Genomic DNA, 12,538 nt, shown 5'->3' with positions numbered 1-12,538 from the left:
GAACTGCCGCCCCGTGGCGTTTCCGCTTCCAGGAGCGCGCGCGGCGCGGAGCCCCGGCGGCGGTGGAATCCTGGGTTTCATCGGGAAGAGCCAGCAGGGCGAGTCAGCGGATCCTGCCCTTTTGCTCGGCTCTAGTGAGCCCACGTCTGCAGTGTTCTGTCCAGGACAGGTCAGACACTGAGCTCCTGGAGCGAGTCCAGCGGAGGGCAATGAAAATGATTAAGGAACTGGGGCATCTCGGTTAGGTGGAAGGGCTGAGGGAGCTGGGCCTGTTCAGTCTCGAGAAGAGGTGGCTGAGAGGGGTCCTCATCAATGTGTACAAATATCTAAAGAAGGGATTCCAAGAGTATGGATCCAGGCCCTTCTCGGTGGTGCGAAGCAACGTGACAAGAGGCAATGGGCAGAAACTGATGCACAGAAGTTCCACCTGAACATGAGGAAGAAGTTCTTTACTGTGCAAGTCACCGAGCACTGGAACAGGTCCAGAGAAGTTGTAATGTCTCCACCACTGGCGATATTCCAGACCTGTCTAGACACAGCCCTGTGCCATGTTCTCGGGGATGACCCTGCTTGATTTGGGAGGTTGGACCAGATGACCCATTGTAGCCCCTTCCATCCTATCCAGTCTGTGATTTTGTGAGGTGATACGGGGGGCAGGTGCATGAGGGATGCGGTTCCACACTTTGTGCTGCTGGAGCCACTGTGGGGAGAGTTGGCTCTCTAATCTCCTCTGCCCAGGATAAAGAGCCAGCAAGGTCACCCAGGCCCCTGTTCCAGCAAAGCTGGGCTGGAGAGGCCAGCAGAGAATGTTTGTGTGCCCCACAACTACTTGTGTCTGCAGCCACTTCCCCATAGGTACCTCACTGAGAGCAGTAGGACAGCTGGATAGGAGCAGTTTTGGGGAGCTCTGAAGCCTCTAGTAGCCCTGGATCATCTCCATGGCTGCACTCACACTTGCAACAAGCATTACCTGGCTCCATCACACAGGTGCCCTGTGCTGTGTTAAATAGTACACACACGTGTGTGCACTCAAAATCACATCTGGGCAAGGTTAGAAGGGGCCACAACGGATCATCTGGTCCAACTTCCCTGTTCAAGCAGGGAGTACATGGCACAGGATTGTATCTAGACAGGTCTGGAATATCTCCAGTGAGGGAGACACTACTACCTCTCTGGGCAACCAGTGCACAGTCACTTGCACAAGAAATAAATTCTTCCTCACATTCAAGTGGAACTTCTGTGCATCAGTTTTTGCTCATTGTGGATTCTCTTGTGCTGGTTTGATATGTTTTTGAATGCTGTCCAAAGCTGGTCTTTTTAAAATGTCAAAATGCAATGGTGTGGAAAGCTTAAAAAAGTCCTGTAGAAAAATATCAGTAGAACTGGTTGAAAATGATACATCAGCTTAGTATTCCAGCACTGACGAGCGGATGCTTGTCTGCTTTGCTGCGTCACAGAAAGAGCAGACTAGCTCCCTATGGACTTGCCCTGGCACAGGAGCAAAACACAGAGTCCAACTCCTGCTGTTGGAGCATTGGAGCGAACTGAGGCAGCAGCCACCCGAAACTGATGTCCACAGCATTAAAAACTCCACAGAGCAATCAAAACATAGCACAGCTCACATCAGGGCAGTGACCCGCTGCGCTCAAGAGCATTACCAGGGAAAGGCAGAAACTAGAGATGCACAAGCATGGCATTTAATTATTGTTCACCCTTTATATTGACATCTATATCCGATGTCTTGCTACATGCGGGGAAAAAAAAAACTCTTCCCCAAATTTTCTCTGTGTTACTTTTAATAGATTTTTGGTGTATAGGAAGTCTAGCACTTAGGCTCTACAACTGCCTGGCACTACAAGCCGAGATAAAATGACTTTACCTCATCCACGTAAAATACTTTTCGCCCGCCTTTTAACAGAGCTCCCGGGAAGTGCGCGTACCGCCTCGGGGCGGCCGCGGAGAACATGGCGGGCGGGGAGGGGGCGCGGCGGGCTGAGGCGATGGGGCGGGACGCGGGAGGGGCCGCGCCCGTAGCGGGGCAGGCTCGGGCCGCGGCGGCTGAGGGAGTGCCGGGCGCCCCAACCAAGAACGTCCCGCTCCGGCGGAGGCGGGCGGTGAGTGCGGAGCCGGGGAGGGGGAGAGGCGGCGGGACCCGCTGGGCGCCGGCGGGTAGAGAGGAGGCGATGGATGCCCGGGGCGGAGGAGCCTGTTCCAGCCCTTTGTTCGCTGCCGGAGGGAGCGCGGGGGCAAAATGGCGAAACCCCCCTTCCCCGCCCTGTTTCCAACTCGGTCCCACCCGCTGTGTGTGTGCGGGAAGTCTGGCCGCGCTGCCCGCGGGCGGGATGGGATGGAATGGGATGCTGTTCCCGCCCCGGGTAGCCCTGCCCCGGGAGAGCCACCTCTGCTAAGAGGCCGCTTTCCCCCGCGGGGTGCAGCAGGGCCGTGAGGGGACGGGGAGCTCCAGGTGCCCCCGGGTGCATCGCTAATCGCAGGGAGCGGCCGCGGGGGAAGCCGTCTTTCCAAAACGCGCTCCGGCCAAAAAGTGTTGGAAGGGCACGCAGAGGTGGTGCAGGCATGCTGAGAGAGAAAGAAACTCGAGGGGAAGTGTTTTTGCACACATCCTCAGTCAGAGGCTAGGGAAGAGCTAAGTTATGTCTTTACGAAGCATGGCCCAGTAATGTCTTTAATTATGTTTTTAGGAAAGTACAGATAAAAATGGAAAAAAGGCGTCTTTCCAGACTGACAGTGCTGCCTAATGCCACAGCAGCCACGCAGATGGAAGCATTTCTGTGAGTACTCCCGGCTGTCTGGGACCCATGTCTGGCACAGTTGCAGAATTAGCTGAGATAACTTTCCTGAGTCCCTTACTTCCCAGAAATGCTAAAATCAACTTTATATTCACTTGTAGGCTCTTTTACTTTTTTTGGTCTGCATATTTGCATATGCTGTCCTGCAGGTGGGTGAAGACTGAATAGGTAGTAAATGCCATTTGGAGGCAGCAGGGAAAAGAGGAATTGCTAAGGAATTGAGAGAAATAACAAGGTTTCACAAAATGAGTCTGTGAATCAATGGGATGGATACTAACACTGAGAAGTCAAGTGTTAAAGGTTCTCAAGCATTTCTGTAGTGTGGACCTCATCTTAATGCAAGGAAGTGTCTTTCAGATCTCGTGTACAGAAAGCCAATTCCTCCAGTCCTTTGGTGTTGGCATTAAAATACAATCAGCACTGTAGCTAAGGTGATTATGAACGTGGAGAAATGATGTTGGGAGAGTACATGCAGTGGTCCCTGAGTCTTTGAATGCTACTTAGCAACTGTTAAGGAGGAGTCAGCAGGGTGTACTAGCCAGGCATCCATAGACCACCAAATGCTGTATAGGCAGAATACAAGGTAACTCTCGGGGTAGGCAGAATTTTTTTTAAAAGTGACTTTCTTTAAAGTGAGAGAAACAAAGGCTGATAGTGAAATTCTTGTTTCTTCACAGCCTACATGAAGGGGCTGGTAAGTAGGACTTAGAAATAAGTAAGATATGTAGAAAATTTTAAAGTAAAATATGCCTATTTCCTTTCTTATTTCCCCCCCTTCACCTCTTCTTGTCTTCCCTGTTCTAGGCTTGGTGTTGTCCTCTTTGGTGTGCCCACATGCAATGTACTGCCCCTTCGCTTGCCCATCTAAAATATGCAGTTTCCTGCATACTACAGGTAAATTTTTACAAAGGCAAAAGGGCCTCCAGTCATTGGAAAGAGTTTGAAGAACTATTACCTGAATGTTTCTGAGCATTGTTCTGCTTCTAGCTGCTCAGCATGTCTTGGCTGCTCCAGGTGTGCATGCTCTGACCATGAGCAGCAATTCCTCCCTCGGCAATGGGAAGGGCCTGAGGAACCTGACCACGGAGGAAGATGGGGCAGTAAGAGTCACCGAGTCCATTGCTATAATTGTCATTGCCATCTTCATCTGTTTGGGCAACCTGGTGATTGTTGTCACTCTGTATCGCAAGTCATACCTTCTCACCTTGAGCAACAAGTTTGTGTTCAGCCTGACCCTCTCCAACTTTCTGCTCTCTGTGCTGGTGCTGCCTTTTGTTGTTACCAGCTCCATCAGGCGAGAATGGATCTTCGGGGTTGTTTGGTGCAATTTCTCAGCCCTGCTCTACATGCTGATCAGCTCAGCCAGCATGCTCACTCTGGGACTCATAGCTATAGACCGGTAAGCTGCACTTTGGTAATGAATTCTGCTCCTCTCACAGAGTAACTCACTGCCTGTTCATAGAGTTGAGAAGCACTTCAGAGGGTAACATGGTGTACTGCTGGAGTAGCATTTTTCAACCCCTCATGAAATTTTGATGTGGAGCAAGAGAAAGTGATACCATCAATAATGGAAAATGCAGACATTCATCTAGAGTTCTTTAAAGCTCTTGATGGTATAATAACGTACTATTTGATAAACGTGAAATAGTGACTTAAAATTCCAGGTTATACTCTAAGCATACACTCACACATAGGAACAGATTTAATGGTTGCATGTGTGCCTTCAGCCAAGTTTGACAGTCTTCACTGCAATGATACCTACTTTTACATGTAACTGTTTCTAGAAACAGGGTTTCTGAGGCTGTTGGAAGAAAAAAGAACTAGATATTAGCATCATTAAAGCATGTTCTTTTCTTTATTGTATGTCTTTTATGCTCCTATGGACTACTTCTTTTCTTGCCCTGCAGGTACTATGCTGTGCTGTACCCGATGGTTTATCCGATGAAGATAACGGGGAACAGAGCAGTGGTAGCTCTTGTGTACGTGTGGCTGCATTCCCTTATTGGCTGCCTCCCTCCCCTTTTCGGCTGGTCCTCTTTGGAATTTGACCAATTCAAGTGGATGTGTGTGGCAGCCTGGCACAAGGAGGCTGCCTACACGGCCTTTTGGCAGATCTGGTGCGCACTGCTGCCCTTCGTGGTCATGATGATCTGCTATGGATTCATATTTCGTGTGGCGAGGATTAAGGCCCGCAAAATCCACTGTGGGAGTGTTGTCATTGTGGAGGAGGACTCACAGAGGAACGGGAGGAAGAACTCCAGCACCTCCACGTCCTCCTCTGGCAGCCGAAGGAATGCTTTCCAAGGGGTTGTTTACTCAGCCAACCAGTGCAAAGCTTTCATAACCATCTTGGTTGTTATTGGGGCTTTTGTCATTACATGGGGACCTTACATGATAGTAATAACATCAGAGGCACTTTGGGGTAAAAACAGTATTTCCCCTGTTTTGGAGACATTGGCTACATGGCTGTCCTTTTCCAGTGCCATTTGCCATCCACTAATTTATGGGCTGTGGAACAAAACGGTACGCAAGGAACTGCTGGGAATGTGCTTTGGGGATCGGTATTACCGCAAGTCCTTTGTTCAGCGGCACAGGACATCGAGGCTGTTCAGCATTTCCAACAGGATCACAGGTAAGACATAGCTGCAAAAGACACTTCCTTAATACCACCAAGAGCAAGGCTTCCTGTCTGCCTGTGTTTGGCACGTTTCAGGGCTCTGTAAAGAGAACTGGATGTTTCTGGAATTTTCAGCAGTCTTTTATCAGTCAGGTTATAGACATTTGAAAGGAGAATTTTTCTCCTTTTTTATAGTTAACATCTTTCTCCTACTGTAGTAAAACTTTCTCAGGCAGATAAGACGTAGTGATGAAGTTAATAAAAATAATTTATTTTCTTCTTTTTCAAGCATTTCCTTTTGTGTGCCTTCCGTTTTGTGTTGCCCAGATTTGAGCTCTACCAACAGTACTTTTTACTGCACTTTTTCTTTGATTAATGGCCTCATGCTACAACTCTCTAAAATCCACTAAGGTTCCACTGGCATAACTGTTTCTGCAAGTTCAGCTTTTAGGTTTAATGGTTGGGAAGAAAAGATCATAAACTAAGTAAAACTGTGTAAAACCATAGAACTATTTGGTCTATCCCCAAGTTGCAGACTGCGACCTCCAATTGCTCAGTTTGGTGGTGGTTTTTGTTGTTGTTGTTGTTTTTTTGGTTGATTTTTTTTTAAAGTAACAATGGAATGACATTCCGATTTTTAATAATTTCCCTGGTCATGTTCAGAAAAGCTTCCAAAAATAGAATATCTTCAAGGGATAGTTCATGCAGAGGCAGGAACTGAAATTATTTAATTGGGAAGGATGATCTAAAATGCAGAAGGAAGATGAGGGCAGCAAGGCATACGTTATATTTTCTACAACCTGGGAACACTGGGAGAGACTGTCATGTAGATGAAGGGGTTATGGAGCTGTAGCCACATCACAAGCTCCAGGAGCTTTGGCAAGTCTATATTCAGGAAATGCTATGGATTAATGCATTGGAAACTGAGGTGGGGAGGGAAAAGACAGGCAATTTCTTTCTTTTTCCAAGCAATAAACTTGAAGCTGTCAGCTTCTTATCAGATGTCTTAGCTGGAGACTGATTGGGGGTAAAAGACTCCCAAAAAACTCACAACAAAATCTCAAGGGGGATCCAAAGCATCACCTTTAAAAATCCCACGATCTCCTCCCTTCTTGTTTTGGCTATTTGAAAGAAATTGGGCATCTCTGTGCCCCAGCCTTGCTCATATGCTTCTTCCCCCACTAATGGCCTGTCACAGCTGCTGGTGGCTAGGTTATTCTCTGTCTAGAAGATGCCTGGCAAATCTCCCCATCCATGTGAGAGCATATGCTTGGTGCTCAGCCTGTCTGGCTGATAAAACACACGAATTGCAACAAGAGTGGGAGGGAGGGAGATGGTGCAGAGACAAAGGAGACTTGCCTTTCCAAACCTGAGAGCTGCTGACTGGATTTCTAAGATGGGAAGTCCAGAAGCTGTGCTCTCTGCTTCAGCAAGGTAAGTTTTATATGCAGAATAATAAATAAGACAGTAGAGTGGGTATTACTGGAAGAGGTTTTTACCAATGCAAACTCCTTAACCATAAACAAAAACAAAACTTTCTTGCAGATTTGGGACTATCGCCTCACCTTACTGCCCTCATGGCAGGTGGGAAGCCACTGGGAAACAGCAGCAGCACAGGAGATACAGGTTTCAGCTGCTCACAGGATTCAGGTAACTGCAAGTCTCTTGCTCCCTACTTGGGCAGAAGTTTGCACTTGGCAGCAGTCTTGTGGACAGGCAGTATTTACACCCACAGATGTCTCCTGGTGAACTAATGACATGAAGCATCTGTTCCAGTTGTTCCAACCAAACTGCTGCAGTTGCTTTTTTCCTCTCTTGCTCTTGATAGATTTACTTGCAAAATGCTGCTTATGGAATGGTGATCCTCCCTTGGTAATGTGTCCTGGGAACAAGACTCACTGGTTTTGTGCCCTTCTTCATTTTCTGTTGTTCTTTGGAGACCTTATCTATCCACAAGGAACAGAGCAACAAAGTTCTGTGAAGAATGTGCTTTCTGTGAAGAAAGTGCTTCTCTGTTTCCTACTTTGTAAGAGACCTTGTCTTGTTCATCCTGCAGTATAAACATAAACACTTAGGATGGTTTCAGCTTGTGATTTCATTACTAAAGATATCTCAACTGAAGATGGTTTGGAAAAGGGAAAAAGAGTTCTGATGGTAATTTTCTATCCAAATCTGTTGCTAGATTTTTCTGGCAGTTAGCTCACCAGTCCTTAACTGCAGTAGGTGTTTTAGAGAGTATTTCTGCTCTAGAGACAGCAGAGGGTGATCTTTTAAAGGTTGCTTGGTGTAAGGGATTTGTTTCCTACTTTTGTAAGGGAGGTCTGTGGAGCTGGGGTTTATTTTTGGTTGTTGTTTTATGCTGGTAGTTTTCTGCCTGTTGTGGATATTCTGCAGTTTTATGTGATAAAGGAGAGCAGCCTCCTGGTAAAGCTGCCTCAGTTAAGACGATGTGGTGTTACCATCTTGTGACAGCAATTGAAACAAATGAACAGAACTAAAGCGATACCAAAATGCTGTTAGAAGTGCCACTGCTGGTTAAGGAGGGAGCAGTCCATAGCCTGGGAATAGATATACAGTGATCCAATGTGAAATACTGTTTCACACTGGATGCTTTTAATGTGAGTTACTAAGGAGAAGAAGGAAGCCTTAGTCCCTCTTCCGTGTTGCTTGCTGCATGTAGTACATGATCCTGGGGCCTGCAATACCCAATCTCTAATGAGAGGATTTCTCAATTCTTTCAATGAAAACTGACCTCATTCTTTTCCTGTGCAGTGTTTAATTTGAGCTGAAATTTATTCACGAGAGCTGGGTTTAGACATCTTTTGAAGGAACTGCTAAAAGTAGGCTGAAAACTTTTTGCCACCATATTGTATCCCCGTGTTACTGTTTTACTTGAGGGCTCTTGCACTTCTCAGGAACAGATACAATGCTTCTTGAAGATTATAACTCAGATGGCCCTCATGCTCCACACTGCATCTGTCCCCCTCGAAGGAGGAGTTCAGTGACGTTTGAAGATGAAGTGGAACAAATTAAAGGTGAGGGTAGGGGTAAGTATGAAAATGCTCAGAGTCAACTTTATTGAATGCTCTGGAAGCCTCCGAGGACCTTAAGAATTGTCTTGAAAAGTATCTGGCCACGGTGTGCCTTGACAGACCTGATAATTCATGCAGGTACAACAGAAAGCAAAATCAGGTCTTTTTTCCAGATCTCAAGTAGCAGCAGGCAAGGACAAGACTTAGAAGCTGGGATTCCCTGCATATATATAAATTAAATTGCACAGCAGTATCCTCTCCTCTGCAATTCCACTCATCCTGGTGGTTGTTACAGTCTGTTTTGTGTTTCTTGGGGAATATATTTTCCTGCCTTCATATTTTGATTGCATTGTCCCTGTGTTTCTCATTCTCTGTCACTTCTCAACTTTGTCACTTACAGACTTGAAATTCTTCCATTTACAGATTTCAATAATCTGAATATAATTTTACTCTGTTTCATTTACTTTTTTTTTACTTCAATTCTACTTTGCTTTACTGGGTGTGTTCCTCAGCAAGTATGGGTGAAAACAGATGAACCACATGCAATTTTTCCAGTCAATCTGCTTGTTGATTCTGGACTAGCAGAACATTGCTGTGATCTTCTGTAAAATGTCAGAACATTAATTTATGCTGATAGTTACAATAATTTCATTAGAAGACTTGATAATAACAACTGAATTTTCTAAAGAATGCATGATTGTGGACAGGATGAAAATGAGCAAAATGCCTTTAAAAATCAAGTAATAATGAAACCTGAAATAATGAGAAAACTCTTCCTATGGAATTTTTAAACATCATGGCAAAATTTCCTTTTGTCTTCTTCCCAGCATGAGATTAATATTTCCTTGTACAAACACATTAGCGTACATTTCCCACTATCTTTCTGAGTGATTACATAGAAGCAGACATCTAATTTCTTGTGAAAGAGGGAAGTCTCAAAGAACAAGTTCCCACAGGTTTAGCAGTTCTCCCTGGTGAATCTCAAGGTTTTCAGCATCCCTAAGGCTTTAAATTATTTCAGCAGCTTCACATTTAGGATGAACTCTTGTATTGCTCAACATGTGGGTGGGCAGAGAGGTGTACAGATGCTACAAAAACAGCTGCACCAACACAGATTATCCTGGGTCACTCTGAAGCTTTTTGTTTATGGAATGGTGTCGGAAGCCTCAGTATTGTTGGTAAATGTGTAGTTATTTTGCAGAGGGCATGATCATGCCTTTACAACAGGATCTATATTAGTTTTCAAGCATTTGAACCAACTGTTGCATGCTTACCAACTGTTACCTATTTTTTTTTTCTTTTTCAGAAGCTGCAAAGAATTCTGTTCTTCATGTAAAAGCTGAAGTCCATAAATCTCTGGACAGTTATGCAGCCAGTCTGGCCCGAGCTATAGAAGCTGATGTGAAACTCAGCCTCTTTGGGGAAGATGCTTTACCAGGAGCCCTGTTCCCCTTGTGGACTCCAGCAGGAAGCAGTGCAAACACCCGGCGTGGTGCCAGGCCCCATGCCAGCCAAAGACTGAAGTTGCAGAGCATCGATGAAGGGAACATTTGACACGAGCACTGGAGTAGGAAAACAGAATGAAACCACTAAGCAGGGCCTACTGCAGCTGGTAGTGTTTCACCAGAACCAGGACACCTTGTCTGGATGTTTCCAGTGTTTTTTCAACACCTGGAAATAGCTGACTTCTGGTACTTGCATCAGCATTTTACAGCAGTGTTTGTTTACTGGTTAGAGTGCTACTAACTCTTCTGCCACGTCATTATCACATGGTGCATAGGAATGCAGGGCTTGGTTTCATTGACCAGATCATTATTCAGTTGAATCTTGGGTCAGTTATTGGCCAAAGCTGATACAGGAACAAAACAGAAAAGGTAGGTGCAGTGTTGAATTCATTGTTACATCCATCCTCTTCTGACCACCAGGATAATCAGTTGATAGCTGGAGTGCTCTAATAGGAGCTTGTGCATTGGATAGTACATAAAGCCTTCTGTCTCATATTCCCAGCTGAGGAATGTGGACTTCTCTAAGGTTAAAACCGGAACTTTTCAGAGAGCTCATGCAGATTATGATCCTACTTACCTTTGCTGGGGGATATTTCAGTCTGTTCAGCCATCAGAATGCCACATCTGACCTTGGACTATGCTTAGCTTCAGCTCCTCTGCATGTAGTGAATGGGAGCAAACGTGCTGGGAACAGCACAGAGATGGGATTTGAGGAAATCATCAGTGCAGAATTCTTAGTTTCTCTGAGAACTTCAGCTCATGTCCCTGGTTTTGCTGTTACTAAAAGAGCACTCTGGCTGTGCTAAGCTAGACAAACTAAAAATAAGGTACTACTGCTTCATATTCAGGATTCATCTTCTAGAGAGAAAAGCTAGCTGTTTTGTTTTTTTTTTTAAACCATGAGGGAATGTAGTATTTAAGCTGTAGTTACCTCAGTGCTTCTATTTCTTGGAGTATTAATTCATTAATCTCAAAAATAAGAACATTTGGCACTTATATTGCACTTTGCATGTTCTTAAGCACTGTACAGACATTACCTTGTTAGGCCTTTGTGAGGGGGTTGATCAGCCCTGCTTTCCAAAGAAGGGGAACTCAGCAGCTTGTTTCACTGCCAGCAGCTTGGCTGTGCTAAGGTGGGAAGTTTCTTAAGGAAAAGAGGAATGTGGTGGATCATTCGAGTATATCCAGCTTGAGGAACCTTTCTGTGCCTTCCTGGGCTATCCCCTTCCTTACTTTGGGGGGATTAAAGCCTTGCCTTACCGTGTATTTCAAAGAAGGGGAGACATAAGTGAGCAGGGTAATTCCTTGGGGGTGAGTGTCAGTAGCAAATGGACTTAAGGACCAAGGATTTGCATTTGTTTACTTTCTGCTCCCCTGTGCCTCTAACTTTCCCCAGAAGTGCTTTGTATGAGGTTTTGCTGCAGATTATTTGGAAGTCAGGAGCAGGATGTTTCCATCTGGGCAAAAACGGGGTGTAATGCTCATTAAGTTTTGTCTTTGTCGACTTATTCAGAGGCACAGAAGCAAAGTGTTGTGAGGCAGAGCCTCGGTCCAGTACTGTATTTAGATATCCTATTTGTCTGTGTTCCTGACTCAGAGATGTATTTCAGCACAAGCTTATGTCCATCTCTGGACAAAGCAACTTGACTTTCTGAACTAGCCTAAATCCCATTGCGTTCCCATGTAAAATATAACTGCATGCTTAAAATTCAGTACATGGTGTGCTGATTTAAGAACAGGCTGTTAGAGCAAGAACACTTAAGCTCCAGCAAGATGGCTCTTAGCATAATGCAGGAATAAATCAATTAATAATAGTGAGGTTCTAACTCCTGCCTTTTTTACTTCTAAAGCGTTAGAGAAATTGCACCTGTGGGCACTCGTTAGGAAAAAAAGAACCAAAAAAACCCCGGGAAACGCCCTGCAGCGAGGTCATTATTGCTGCCGTTAACATTACAATCACAGTCGCTTGTGGTACTCAACACTCCTTAAGCTGTACGCTTGCCTGGAAGTATTTTGACTGCATCTACTTTTATTCCGTATTCCTGCTTGAACCAAGTTGAGCGGAGTCATTGCTGAATGTCATAAGGGCACACAGGAGTATGAATACATTGAGGAGGAGTAGGTGGTGGCCCAAAACGCTCTGTGTTTAGGAGAAAGAATTCCAATACACGTGTGAAAGCACAGAATCGACAGTATTGTGTAAAAAGCACATTTTTCACGCAGGAACTGAGACAAATGCAGTCTTCAAGCAGGTCAGGGGGGTTTCAAGAGTTTACGCCATGTCTGAATTCGGCTGCCAGTGTTAATGTCACTAATCTATTATTTCGTGTAAATGTTCTTCATATTTTTGTACACACGTTATAACCCTTCTATAACTCTGTTTTTACCGGAGTCGTTCTCTCACTTGAGTTGTCATTAACAAAAGCAGTAATGCACATGTTTTGTAAAACTGTATTTCCTATCTTAAATACGGAAGAGGAAAAAACACAACTTATTTCCAGTTCCTGATGGTCTGTGGTGTTTGTTTGTACTATTATTTCAACTTACATTCATCTTAAAGTATTTTACTTTTAAACG

General features: G+C 45.0%; 1 protein-coding gene across 7 annotated transcripts; it reads left to right on the top strand.

The window, feature by feature from the left end:
* Positions 1–30: 30 nt before the first annotated feature.
* On the top strand, positions 31–12,464 carry GPR161 (G protein-coupled receptor 161). Of its 7 annotated transcripts, none has more exons than XM_088158881.1 (9): positions 37–169; positions 2,700–2,789; positions 3,485–3,501; positions 3,612–3,701; positions 3,795–4,206; positions 4,715–5,439; positions 6,970–7,074; positions 8,340–8,471; positions 9,763–12,464. In XM_088158881.1, exons 2-9 carry the CDS (start codon positions 2,716–2,718, stop codon positions 10,008–10,010), a joined length of 1,803 nt encoding a protein of 600 aa, XP_088015007.1. In that variant the 5' UTR covers positions 37–169; positions 2,700–2,715; the 3' UTR covers positions 10,011–12,464. The 7 variants fall into 7 exon arrangements, with proteins under 7 accessions (XP_088015010.1, XP_088015007.1, XP_088015011.1 ...); XM_088158883.1 differs by lacking the exon at positions 37–169 and adding an exon at positions 2,037–2,114 and having other exon boundaries at positions 3,822–4,206; XM_088158882.1 differs by lacking the exon at positions 37–169 and adding an exon at positions 2,037–2,114 and having other exon boundaries at positions 8,340–8,459.
* Positions 12,465–12,538: the final 74 nt, after the last annotated feature.

Source organism: Sturnus vulgaris, chromosome 2 (assembly GCF_052056855.1).
Source record: "Sturnus vulgaris isolate bStuVul1 chromosome 2, bStuVul1.hap1, whole genome shotgun sequence".
Taxonomy (NCBI): Eukaryota; Metazoa; Chordata; class Aves; order Passeriformes; family Sturnidae; genus Sturnus; species Sturnus vulgaris.
The sequence above is the reverse complement of the archived record's forward strand: the minus strand, read 5'-3'. Positions and strand labels throughout refer to the sequence as shown.